General features: G+C 42.4%; 1 protein-coding gene across 5 annotated transcripts in view; it reads right to left on the bottom strand.

Moving 5' to 3' along the window:
* Nucleotides 1-1,607: 1,607 nt before the first annotated feature.
* Nucleotides 1,608-13,520, bottom strand: part of ephb2b (eph receptor B2b) — a 190,143-nt gene continuing 178,230 nt past the window's right edge. For all 5 annotated transcript variants that reach the window (XM_042509373.1, XM_042509381.1, XM_042509389.1 and 2 more), the window contains 3 exons: nt 10,483-10,676; nt 9,495-9,650; nt 1,608-7,251 (listed from right to left, as the gene is read on the bottom strand). In XM_042509373.1, the coding sequence (XP_042365307.1) occupies nt 7,143-7,251; nt 9,495-9,650; nt 10,483-10,676 (459 nt within the window). In that variant the 3' untranslated portion in view covers nt 1,608-7,142. The remainder of the gene's footprint in view (nt 7,252-9,494; nt 9,651-10,482; nt 10,677-13,520) is intronic.

Genomic DNA, 13,520 nt, shown 5'->3' with positions numbered 1-13,520 from the left:
AACATTAGATTGTAGTGTGTTTGCAAGTATTTTTTTCTGTATTTGAGGTGGACGCAGGGCCGTGGCTATGAAACATGGGGCCGTGTGCAGAGGAGCAGGCAGTTACCCCCCCCCCCCTCCATTCAAACCACGACAAAAAAGTCTTTGTCTACCCACCGACAGCTCAAACACACCTTTCATCAGACCTGATGGGCTCTATCTGGTGGCTGTAAAAAAACACTTCCTGAAAATCTAACTACTGTTTGACATGTAATCAGTCACATAACACTCTGTAATCTCCCCCGGTTGTACGTTCTGACCCTCACGGCTCAGAGGACGGCCCCTCCCTGTTGGTTCCCATGCTCGGCCGTGCCGGGCCCCGAGTCATCAAGGTGTAAGAAGGTGGGGGACTTACGGGTGGTCGAGACTACAAGTAGAAAGGGTTTGGCGTGCCAGTGGGGGTCCCTCCCCCCCCTCCACCACTGAACTCCTGAACACCTCCTCTCCTGCTTCACGGGGTAAACCTTTTAACACACGCGCCATTCTCCGCCGGGTCAGGCCGAGGTCCCCAGCCTTTCACGCGTCGACCGCTAATGAGGTTTCAAAATCTCCGAGCAAGGTGAAGGGAGTCTGACCTCCACTCAAGAAACCGAGCTGTGGAGAGACGGCAGCGCCGCTGGTCAAATCACTTCTGACATAAAACCACAGAACAATGTGCAGCAGTCTGGCTCCGGGGAAACACTGAGAGAAGTGATGCTCGCTCAAAGGCCCAGTTTGATCTAAAAAAATCATCTACGCTGCTTTCTGGTGAGTACAATATGTGCATTGTACAACGTGGCATTTGTGGATTGTGATCAAATGTCTGCGTGCAGTTCGGTAAATTATTTACTCAAGAAGTTTGAATTTTAACCAACTTTTAGTTGAAGTTCTTGCAGCGTGTGATTTAAAACCCTGATTGTTTTGGTGCAAAATCCAGAGAGCTGTGCAACGTACATAACTACAGGAAGCTGGTTTGTTTCTCGAGTATTTTTTGGAAGTTAAATATGAGGTGGAAACAAATAATCTGCTTGTAGCTACAATAAAAGCTAAACCTTTTCATCTTTTTGTCCAAAGTCTCTTAAGAAATTAAGAAAAAGAGGGAGCTTATTGTTTCATATGAAATGTGGATTTTGGGGGTTCTCCACCATAAAACTTTGAGCTTCTAACTCTAATTTCCTGCATTCTGGGAAAAAAGGACCAATTTGGGCCTTTTCTGCATCAAATTGTGGTGTAAATGTCATTAATTTTGTAAAAATGTCAAGTCGGCTACTTTCATGTTTTTATTAAGGGGGAAAAACGCACATGTTCTAAATTTTGAGGGGCACCGCCCTCAAAAAAACCCTCAATGCAGCCATGCTTTTACAATCCTACACAAGTAATAATAATACAGAAGTTATTTGTTTTGCATTAAATGTTTCTCCAGTTTGTGAACCCACAGATTACTCACTATCATCATAAAAATATCCAGCGCAGATTATTCCTTCAGAAAGAAAATACAAGTCAAACTACACAATTTACTTTTTTAGGTAAACAAATAAAAAACTTCTCATCACTGTTTTATAACAGATCTTATTTTTTATTGAGGAGAGTCAAGTTGGGCTTTCCATTTTTAGAAAATAAACCAATGACAATATTACAAATAATGAAATTGTTACATCATTCACAGGGTTACAGTCAATATACATTTATACAGAAATACAGGATCTCCCACATCAGTCACAGTGGTCTGAACCGGCACTGGTCTACAACGTGGGCTTTAGAGGACCGGGGAGCACGTGGAGATCCCCGCCTGTACTAACCAACAGCCAGAGTGGTAGTGGGAGGGGGGTGTTTGGGGGCGGGGAGGGGGGACAACAGAGGGAAACACAGGGTCATGAAGGGGGACACAGGTGGCGTAGTGGTACGACCGCTTGTCCAACAAGAGGGAAAGACACAGCCAGCTGAAGAGTCCTGCACGCGGAGCTCTGCCCGCCGCAGCATTCACAGACCATCTGCACCTGAAAGTGTCAATCCAACGAGCTACATCTGACCACCGCGGCAGCAGAGGGCGCTCTGGCGCTTCGAGCTGCATCCATTCAAACAGGAGCCATTTTCTGTCCACCTCAACAGGAGGCAGACCTCTCGCCTCGACCGCGCTGCAGCTGGGCGGCGTTCAGCCCAGTGGGTACATCCTGGCACGGCTCGTGTTTGTGCACACGATCATGTAACAGTAACACTGAGACTTAACGCTTTTCCTCCGTCCTTCAGAAATTGGCACACGGTGACGGCAGGAGTGGTTTTTACTTCGCTTCACAGATGTTGAGAGGAGAGAATGTTTTGCTGAAAGTTGCAGTCGGTTGTGTGAAACCATCACCGGCGTCACGACCACACGCGGGAAACGTGTAAAGAGTTTTTTAAACTAGTGTAGATGGAAGATATTTGGTGCTGCAAAACTTAACAATAAAACTATATCTGAAAAGATAAATGTTGTTTCTGGAAAGTGAAAGGCAGAAAATACTGCTTCAAAGGGGAAATCAAGTAAACAGAAAGGACTCAAATACCCTTTTTGTATATACAAAGTCCAGTGTGAAGGATTTTGGGGGATATACTGGCAGAAACTGAATATAATGCAAAACGTTAGTTTTCTTGACTGTGTTATCACCTAAAAATAAGCGCAGCTGTGATTTTGTTAGAATAAGCCAATTAGAAAAGGAGCGGGTCCACATTTATGGAGATCCCCATGTTGCACCGCCATGTTTCTACAGTGGCTCAGAATGGACAAACCAAACACTGCAGGGACATTCACAATTTTGCGTCAGCCACCTTAGTTGGCAGCCGCTCTGCGTCAAACGGCATTGAAAATCACCAATTTAAAAAACATTTTTTATGAGAAAGTGCCAGTTTAAATCACCTGGTATGTTTTCATTTTTTGTTTTTGTGAGTAATTTGGCTCCCTGTAAAAAGTTAAAATAGAAAAAAGGTGAGCACACGGCTATCATCCCCTCTGCAATGTGCTAAACAGTGCAGGAGAAACACTAATTTACAACGTGAAACTGCTTTATTCAGTGTTTTTACCGGTTTAAAATCACCTAGTCCGTTTGTTTTGAAGAGGAGGAGACCTCTGCGGATAATTTTGCTCCCGTTAAAAACCTCCTGGAATTTGGGATCTTAAGTCATGAGGCAAAAAATGGTGAGCACATGAGCTAGCATCCAGTCAGGGACATGCCAAACAGCGTAAGTGAAACACTGATTTGTAACTTGAAACTGCATTTTTAGTGTTTTTGCTGGTTTTAGTCACCTTGTCTGTTTGTTTTAGAAAGAGACCTCTGCAGCTAAAATCGGCTCCCGGTAAAAATCTCTTCCACGTCTGGATACGTCTAGATTTCCAGCTATCAGAGAAAAAAGCGAGCACACATAAGCAGGTGCCGGCGGCCCGTCTTTGATGTGCCAAACCGTTTAGGAGATACACTGACTTGCAGTTTTTTAATGCTTCACATCGCTGGATTTGTTTGTTTTGGAGACGAACGGACCTCCGCTGATAATTTGGCTCCCTGTTAAATCCACCAGAACGATGAACACTGAAGAAGTTTTAGCTGGTTGCAATCTGCTTATCAACAGATGCCACTAAATCCCCGTAAATCTTACACACTGTTCCTCTGAATTCCCCCAAGATCCAATATTCAGGTATTACTGTGAAAGCCATTAAAGTAATGGACAATAATTTCACTTCAATGAAATATTCTGTCTGATTTCAGGCAGGGGATAAAAGAATAATCACCACTCAGTAAAATTTCTTTTAGAAATATGTGCGCCATAAAAACTAACAGATGAATTAGTGAATTGGTTTCTATACATTTTTCAATAGAAATTGGACGTCGTTTTTTTTCCCCCACATTTTGGGCTTTGTTGTAAAGAAAAGCAGCCGGTCTGCTGTTGAAAAGGAAGTCACAACCACTTGAAACACTCGACATAAGTGCGTCAATTTCTTCTCCCCGCTATCACTGCTCAGCTTGAACTGCAACAATTCCTCTCTTTCGTGCCATTGAAATCATAAGATACATAAATACTCGATGCCGTGCTTTCAAACACTCGACATTCAATCAAAAACCCCTTCAGATAAAATGGAAACAACAAACTAACTCTTCCGAAGGAGTTCAACAAAAAGTAGTGGCAAGAAAATACTGACAGTATGCAACATAAAGTCAAATATTTTATGTCTTTAGCAGTAAGCACGCCTGCCCACCCTGTTTAAGGTACTTCCTTGAAGCAAAGTTCAAGGATAATTGCTTGATTAATAACTCAAAGTCTTGGCAGCGTCCGTGGACAAGCATCTGAATGAGCTTTAATGGGGCCGGAGCAGAAACTCGCTCGCCTCGTGTGTACATTAGATTAATTTCTTGAACAACATTAAGCGTTTTTCCCGACGTCGGAATAAATGTCGCACCGTGAGAAGCTTCACAAAAGTGAAACTGATGAGCTGTTAAGTATTGAGAAATGGAAAAGGAAGAAGGTCTATAGCCGGGTTACAAAAGCATGTTGGCATCAGTGGCATTTAGGTCATCACTTCTCACTCGCTTCTCGGCTATGACTAACGGCTCCTGATTGTCCTCCTCCCAGTTTCATATGTTATAAAAGCTTCCAGTGAAAATATTCACTCTGATGTGTTGCACTGCAGATGAAAAGAATACGGGAGGAGAGGGTTATGGAGCAGAAAGAGAATAAAAAACGCTCCACTCATGTCCTTGAATTCTCCGGAGAGCCGGAGATAATGAAAGGTAAGACGACGGGAGTGCAGGAGGGTTTCTTTAACCGGGGCTTTGGTGCTAAAGCTGTCTGTAGTGACACCACAAAAACTCAAGTCTGATTTGGTACGAGCGAACATGGAAGCATTGTCCAGTCTGGGTTTTTTTTCCAGACACAACTGCACGGCCGATGAGTGTCAGTTCGCCTGCCACGGTTGATGCTTATAAAGTCGAAGAGACGAAACCAGACAACTGCCGAAGGCCGACTGCACGGAGATCAGTGGGAGCGGCAGACAGGTGGCTGCCAGGCATGTGCGTGATCAAGGGGAGAATCAGTGCCCGGACAGAGCGGCTGTGATCGGGGCGCGGCCGCCCCGCTGTGACCGGACACATCTGACCGATGGTTCACAGCTGGACGTCCGTGTCTGGCTGTCAGGTCTCGGAGCTCCGCTCGCAGTAGGAACTGCGCTGCTGGTATCACTTATTGGCTGTATACATACAACCCCCGCCTGCTTCATCACCGTCTCCAGGGAATCACTGCATTGCTACGAACCCCGTCTTTTTCCCCCCGAATAACCTTTCACATCGACGCAAACGATGACTGACAGCTCTGTACTCATGAGACAGGAAGCCACACAATAAATGCATATACTGTCTATAAAATCAAAACCTGTCACAGGGAACTTTATCTACATGTTTTTGTGCACCAACAAAATAAAAGTCTAAGCATTGATGGAAGATCCAGAGTGTTTGTTGGAGTCAAACAATAGACTCAGTGCAGAAAAAAACAAAATAATAATAACAATTCAATAATATCCATACAGAAAATTGCAAAAATATAACACCTTGCATTTTTTTTTTTAATTCAACAAACGCCTGATTGTAAAGTCTATTCATGACTGTATGTGTGTGTAAAATAACCATGTGTGGTATCAAAACTTTAACATGTCTTTTCAAAAAAAAGGAAAACTGGAAGAAGAAACACTGAGTATAATGCAGCCACATTACACTTCATAAAGTGTGTCAAATCCAAGCTCTTACCCAAACAGAGTTCTAGTAATTGCAGCAAATCAAAGCACTGTGAAATTAACCACTCACTCAGCATGCTATCAAACACGAGTCCCCGACGCTTCGGGAGCCACTGTGTGCACGTGGCACGTGTGTGTGTGCACAGACGGCGCCGGAGATGAAGGAGGATGCTGTAACGGGACACTGCATGTACGTGGATGTCGACAGTAGAAACTGTTTCTTTTTGTGTGAATTTATGTTGGTTATTTTTTTTCTCCACAAGCTATTTTTCACAAAATAAGGAAAGAAACTGATGCTGACAACAACTTAAATCCTCCCTGTGGTCAGTTCTTCTGCTCCTGAACTGATCAGTTTCTTCTGAGTCGTCGCGTTATGGCAGGTCAAGTGCATCTGATATGTACAATACAGGATCGTGATCGGGGTGCAGAAAAAGGGAAGAGTTCTATTTGGCAGGCTGTGAATAATTCACCGTGAAAGAAAACAAACTTTGTCTATAGTGAGAGGAAGCATGGTGAGACGGAATTCTTCATCACAAAATTTCACACAATATAGAAAATTACTTGCAATGAAAAAAAAAAGTTTTTTTTCTTTTTTTTGAGTGAATTGTCTGAATGAATGTGTTTTTGACATCAGTCTATGCCAAATGTCCCATTTCATGGTTTTTTAATTTATTTTCTCTCCTGGGGAAACAGTCAGGAGTGCACGTCGAGTTGCTCAGTTCCCTCTGCGGTTTCAGAGGGCCGCAGAGAACTCTGATGTCCTCGTGATGTCCAAAATTAAAAAGATGCAAAGACAATATCCACACCTTCGCTGAGGATGGCCTCCTCAGCTCCTCCTTGTTTTCTTTTTTTCTCGCCCTTTTAAAGGGTAGCTTTCCTACTCAGTTCGTCTAGTGTACAAGCTTATATCATCTATAAATTTAGATAAACTCCTTGCCTTTTCTCAGTTTTTCTTTTTTTGTCCTTTAAAAAATTCTTTACAAAATTATCAGAACAAACAAACCAAAAAAAAAAAAAAAAAATGTTCAAATGAAAAGTGGTGGAAGATTGAAAAAATGTGTTGCTGGTCACTTCTAACCTCCCGTGTTTCTGGCTCCAACGGTGGGTCGGCTGTGGGTCCTCATCACGTTTCCACAACTCTCCACAGCCGATTCCCAAAAGATGGAGGGAGAGAGTCAGGGTGAGGGGATGAGAGGAGGAGAGAGGAAAGTATAGAGGAGAACGAGGGATGAATGGTAGTCCGGTGGGAAGACCAGACACACTGTAACGCGAAAAAACTCCATCCTCCGCACCCAGAGCCCTGCATCCCAACTGCCCTTTTTTTTTTCTTTTTCTTTTTTTTTTTTTTTACCCCCCTCTGCTCCGCTCGGGAGGGTCAAACCTCCACTGACTGGATCTGGTTCATCTGTGCCCGCATCATCTGGACGCTGTTGAGGATCTTCTTTTGATGGCCCGCTAACGTCACTCCAACCCTCAGGATGTCACTGTGAGGAGAGACAGATGTCGGGATTATGTTACCACAGAGCATAAACACTCTATCTGCTGTACAGCATCTATCTTTGTCTATCAACAACACAACATATGGAGGCATCACAGGACGGCCGGCAGAGAACAGCTGAAAGGAAAAACATATATGAAAACTGAGATGACAGTAAAGTAACGGGCATGAAACAGCTGTGTGCTCATCCGTCTATGAGGACAGAAAGCTTATATAATCACAGAAAAATGTTTAGATGCCACTTTAGTGTGTTTTTCTGTCGACTGACTCACGCGGTAAACCCCAACACATCTCCTACCACCAAAACAAAATGCTGCAAATTTAACATCTCATTGACTCCAGTCTCGTCACAGAAATCATATGTTGTATAAAAATGGTGAAACAGAGCTGCGGACTCGGATTGGAGCGCCACAGGAGTCGCAAATTTGATGATTTTAGACTGGACCTGAAATATAAAAAAATAACAGCTTGCAACTTGACTTGGACTTTATCACGAATGACTTGGACTTTAGCCGTTTGACTTGAATATATCTGATACTTTCCCCCTGCCCGAAGATTTAAATGTATGCTCTTTAAAAAGTGTCATTAATTGGTTCATGAATCAACTCACAATAATCAGGGTTTCACACACATTCGTTTATTTGTGACGTCCTGCCACGATTAAAAACGCCACGTGTTGCATTTATATTTTTGGAGCTGTACTCTGGGCACAGACGGAGCAGAAGAACATCAGGCAGTGAAAGTGAAACTTCAGTGTTCAGGGTCTAAAAGTTTGCTTTCACTTTCGTCTGAACCAGCTGCTCCTCTCATACATTGATCTGATTTGATCGGCTCTGACGGGATCGACAGATCAGTTATCCACCCTACGACTCCTCCAACTTCTGCTGAGGAAAATAAAATCCTCATGATGAGTTTTGTCTGTGCTACGTTAAGAGACCCAAAAAACGTCAGGATTTAAGGAGGGGACACAGAATAATTAAAAAAAAAGGACGCACACAGGATGCAAAAAAGTGGAAGTTTGTTTCCTACAGCTTGAGGCAAGTTAGATTTTCAGATATTTTAAGCCTTTTTTTAATGCCACTCAGAATGAAATCTAAGACCAATTTTACAATAACCAAAACTGAAGGAAAAATAATAACCACCATAAAGTACTTCAAGTCTGGAACAATTTTTCCCAAATGTTATTTGTAACATAAAACTTTTTTGATCAGTTTAAAAAGTAAGATAATCTACTTCAAATGCTGAAAATACTTTATATTTTTTAGGGTAGAACAAAGGAGTATTTGTTGGCTCTTCCATCCTGGTCTGCGTGAGATGAAAGCCAGAGGCATTCAGTTAATAATGGAAAAAATAGATGTTACTAATTATTTCAGATTTTACAATGTAATGTAATGGGGAAAAACCCCATAAAATGGTACATACCATGTCTAAACATTTTTAAGACTTTTGAAAGATTGATTCAAGACATTTAAATACCAATTACGGCTTTAATTTTAGATTAATGAATTCATTGCTTTTAGGACTTTTTAAGGACCCAAGGGAACCCTGATTACATTTTACATGAGTACATTATGACCTGTTTAAGACTCAAAACCCAAAAGTTGAAGACTTGGAACTGGTCAATCTTGATTTTAGACTCACTTGTGACTTGCAAAATAATAACTTGGCTCCAACTCTGTATCATGGCAGCGGTAACAGCTTCTTAACTATCCGACAATAACATTTTCTCTCTCCTAATTTTAAATCTCAACAGTAATCACACTTATTGGATTACACATTACCATCTGTTTTCTTCAAGAGTGAAGCATCTCTGTGGGTTAATCTCTGGCTCGTGATGCTGTTATCCACAGACAGGAAATGATTTTATCTGTTTCTCCACAGGTGGCATTCTTAACATGATTATATCTTGTGTTTCGGAATGATTTTCCTCCTAATATTTTGGCTAACCGACCCCATTTTATGATCTCAACCCTTAGAGTGAGGTCAAAGAGAGGCCTGCTGAACACACGGCAGAGAATAAAGGGCGCAGTTGTGGCTTGGAGCTATTGTGCCCACTGTTCAGCTTTGCAAGGGCGGTATTACGATCTGTTAATTACATGCAGAGCAGCTCTTTTATATAATGGGCCAGAGGCAGAGTCTGCTGCTCATTCAGGTTTATACGAGACTTGGAGAACTCTCGTTTTCCCCGTGCTTATCAGACCCAGAACGGCGGGAATCATCGACACTTACTCCATGGTCATCTGGGACACCACATCAAATGTAGAAAAGTCAGCACTGGCAAAGTTGTCTTTGTACTGGCCCATCTTGATGGCATCCAGCCACTCGTCCACAGTGCTGAAGCTGGAGAAGTCTGGGATGCTGCGGTCCAGGAGAGGGAGATGAACACTGAGGAGGGACACAAACCGGAGCCATTAAGTTTAAATGATAATACAAAATGGCAGGTCCAAAATCACAAACAGCCCCGACCACCTGCACATGATTCAAACATGAATTATTATATTACGTTTTCAAAAGGCTAGACAGAACTTCGGGAATCCCACCGGCCTGATCCATGAACCAATATTTTCCAAACTGATTCCTCATAAAGTGTATTTTCCAAATGAAGTGATAGGCTTCAAGGAGCCAATATATCCCCTCAGTGTCTGTGGAAAATCTGGCCCTCAGTCCCGCACGCCACCACAAATGAAAGTACAGACAGGGATAATGGAAATCAGTAAACCCTCGCTCTCAAAGGAAACTAACACCCAGAGCAGAAACGCTTCAAAATGTTTTGTTTTGAAAATTGCACGACGGCTTCAATCCAGGTTTCGCCTGAAGCGCTCGTGGGAAGGATTTGATCTATCAAACCGAAAGGCTTTAATTTACATAACCGCTCGGCGCCAGGAGAAACAAGAGACACTGTGTTCGGAAAAAAAAAGTCAACTGTGCCACGGATGGCACTTTGGCAGGAGCACGAATTTCCTGTTAGGAAGAGGAAAGCCTTTACATTTAGAGAGGATCAGATGCATTTTATTGTTCAAGATGTTATCCACATCAATGTGAAATGATGCTAAAAGCAGAGGCCTTCTTGTGGGATGCCTACAGAGACGAGATAAAACACACATGCAGATCCCACACTGACACTCATCTGCACCATATGTTATGGCTGCAAGAATTACTGACAGACGCGAGCAAATCACTTAAAACAAATTCGATCAGCGGCCGTGCTGACGCTCACCCTGATGATAACGGGGTCATGGCCTTTAGCGTGTTGGGGTTGCGGATCATCTTGTCGAGGTTGTTGACGATCTGACTGAACTTGGGCCGATTGTTGCGGTCCTTCTGCCAGCAGTCCAACATGAGCTGGTGCAGCGCGCTGGGACAGTCCATGGGTGGGGGCAGCCGGTAGTCCTGCTCGATGGCGTTGATGACCTGCAGGGGGAGACAGAGATCTTAGAGGGTCGCTAAGAGGCTCTAAGATCAGTTGATGGACAGGAGAAAGTGTGCGATCCAGTGGAAGACGTACTTCCAACGTTTTCCAACAGCAAAAACCCTGTTTTCATACTTAAAAGGGGAAACCACCTAAATTAAGAATGATATTTCCATGGCCAAGAAGTTTTATCAGTGTGAGTGAACATGAGCTTCTCTCTCAAAGCCAGAACCCAGAAAGGTAAGTCGCAAATTTGTGATGTCATCAAGTATTAACACTGGACTTGCTCCATAGACAATGTTTGGGAGTCTGATTTTGTGTTTTATTTTTTTTCATTCATTAATTTATTCATTCATTAAGTCTCGATGGATCACTGAGAGCAAGCTCTAATTTACAGTGACGTTGAGAAAACTACATTCAACAAAAATAAAAGTAAAAGTGCACATCAAAGACTAATGAAATACTAAAACCAATTTAAACAATACAATTTTTTTTAAAAATGAGATTATAAAAGATTAAAAAGACAGCTGCAGACAGTGACAGAATTATCGCTGATTAGAGATCTGAAACCACCAATGATTACAAGTGAACTGAGTTTCAGGGCGGTTTGTAGGACGCTCCATACGTTGGGCGGCAGAGAAGCTAAAAGTGGTTTTCCCAAGTTCACTGTTAACTCTAAATATCTGAAGTACAAGCCAGTCACTGGTAGGAGTATGGTAAGATCCTGGACCACTTCAACAGTGTGGACATAAAAGGCTGAAGACCACCGATAACGGCCTTGTTTACAAACAGATACCAGTGAAAATTACATTTTATACCCAAATGAGCTTCATTTTATTTTAGTGTCCTCAGTTGAAAAACCTCAATCATTGTCAGTGGAGAAGCTCCAGACTTTATACTTGATGATATCACAAGTTTTGACTTGAAATCAGGGGTCAAAAAGTCAAAAAGTTTACAGCATCAAACACTTCTTTTCCTACATTCTGATGAATTTTCATGCACTTACTTGTTGTGCCTTTTCTGCATCAATTTATGGTGCAAATGTCTTCTGTCAGTTCTTATTGGAGGCGGACAAACGCACATGTCCTAAATATTTAATAGGACTTGTCCCCTACGTACCCTGCTAAATCTACGCCTAAGTGGTGAGATAAATGTGGTGGAGAAAAAGTCCCACACTACCGTCTCACAACTTTGTATTTCCAAGAATAGCGAGGAGTAGGGCAGGTCATGCCTTCGCTATCCTAAAAAAAACAAATTCACTATCCTCTGAAATATTGTACAGTAGTATACAGTAAGTATACAACAACATACAATGGAAATATTAAAATAAAGTACAAATACCTCACACTACATCCATATATACAGCACTTAATTTAAAGCCATGTTTAGAAGAGAATGGCCCTAAAAGAACAGAAAAAAACCATCTGCGTTCATATGATAACATTGTGAAAAAGATCCTCGTTTACACGGATTTGCAAAAACAACCGAAAGCGCTGTTGTGTGCATGCCAGGCCAGTAGCTGGTGGTGTAACTTTTGTAAAGACACACCACAGGAGTACACCACATGCATGCACGAAATGCCGACGTGATGTCACAGTTCTCATGATGCACGCATCGGCAGTTTACACGGTGACAGAAGGGGCTGCGTTTTCAAAAGATTACACTCTGGAGCCGGTTTCAGAAGTTCGTGTTTTCAGCCCCCCAAAACGCCGTTGTCATATCAACAAAAGGCCAAACCGCAACAACATTTTAATGTTCTATGCAAAAACCGTTGCCGTGTAAATGTACAGAGTTATTTTCCAGCACTGATTCAATCCAATTACTAAATATTCTCTCTTGCTGTATAGAAGTTATGTGTATATAATAAATATGATATGTTAGTGTTTTTGGATAAACTCCCACATTTAAGTGAAGTTTACAGCAGTCATGTCTAAAATGAAGTAAATACTGGCGCTGATGCTCTTTCTCATGTTTAACAAGAGCAAGTGTGCCTCTCACCATGTGATGAAAACAACTGCTGCAGTCATTACTGCGACTTACTCCAAGAGTCAAAACTGTTAAATTATGGTTATTACTTAAACACATATAAATGTAGAAATACATATATTTGTGCACAAATCACCACTTTAGCTCTTCATGTGAGGAGCTGTTAAACACCCGTCAGGTCATTAAGAACATAAACCTTATTCCACCAGCTTCACACTCCTGCCAGCGGTGACCTCATCGGCGGCCTTTACAAAGTATTTAATGCTCTCTCTCCCTGCAAAGTCACATTAAAGATACATCTGGTCCTGGCCGCTGATGTTTTTGGTCGAGGGGGGCACACAGAGGTGGTGCACGGTTAACAGAGTGAAACAACCCGGAGGACACTTTGTGACGAGGACGCACAATCCCCTGCTCATTATCGGGGCCATTAAAGGAGCTCCATTCAGACTCAGATTAATCTCATTCATGAGACCTCCAAACGAGGACCCCGATGGAGCAGAAACACTATCTGGAGCTGCTAATAAGATAACCGTTGAGGTCCTCAGTCCCTCTTAGCACATTAGTGTTCTCACTTTCAATTTGAAACTATTTTCATTATCTCTCTCCCCATAATTTGCTCTCTCCTCTGCTACCCAGAGGGAGATAGGAAATGGAGGCTCCAGTCAAGAGCAGAAATTGTCCACTGAGCACCGCCGTGCATTTCAAATGATCTGATTATGTCTCTGCGGTGAGTGTGGGGGAATTTTCATATAAAACCCATGAGTGAAAGCTGCTGTTTAGCTGTGGGAAAGCAGATACGATGACAAAATGTATCTCGGAGGAGTCTGTAATGAAATTCAGGAAGGAGGTTATGTACATAT

The sequence above is a fragment of the Plectropomus leopardus genome, chromosome 2, assembly GCF_008729295.1.
Source record: "Plectropomus leopardus isolate mb chromosome 2, YSFRI_Pleo_2.0, whole genome shotgun sequence".
Classification (NCBI taxonomy): domain Eukaryota; kingdom Metazoa; phylum Chordata; class Actinopteri; order Perciformes; family Serranidae; genus Plectropomus; species Plectropomus leopardus.
This window is presented reverse-complemented; position numbering and strand designations above follow the sequence as displayed.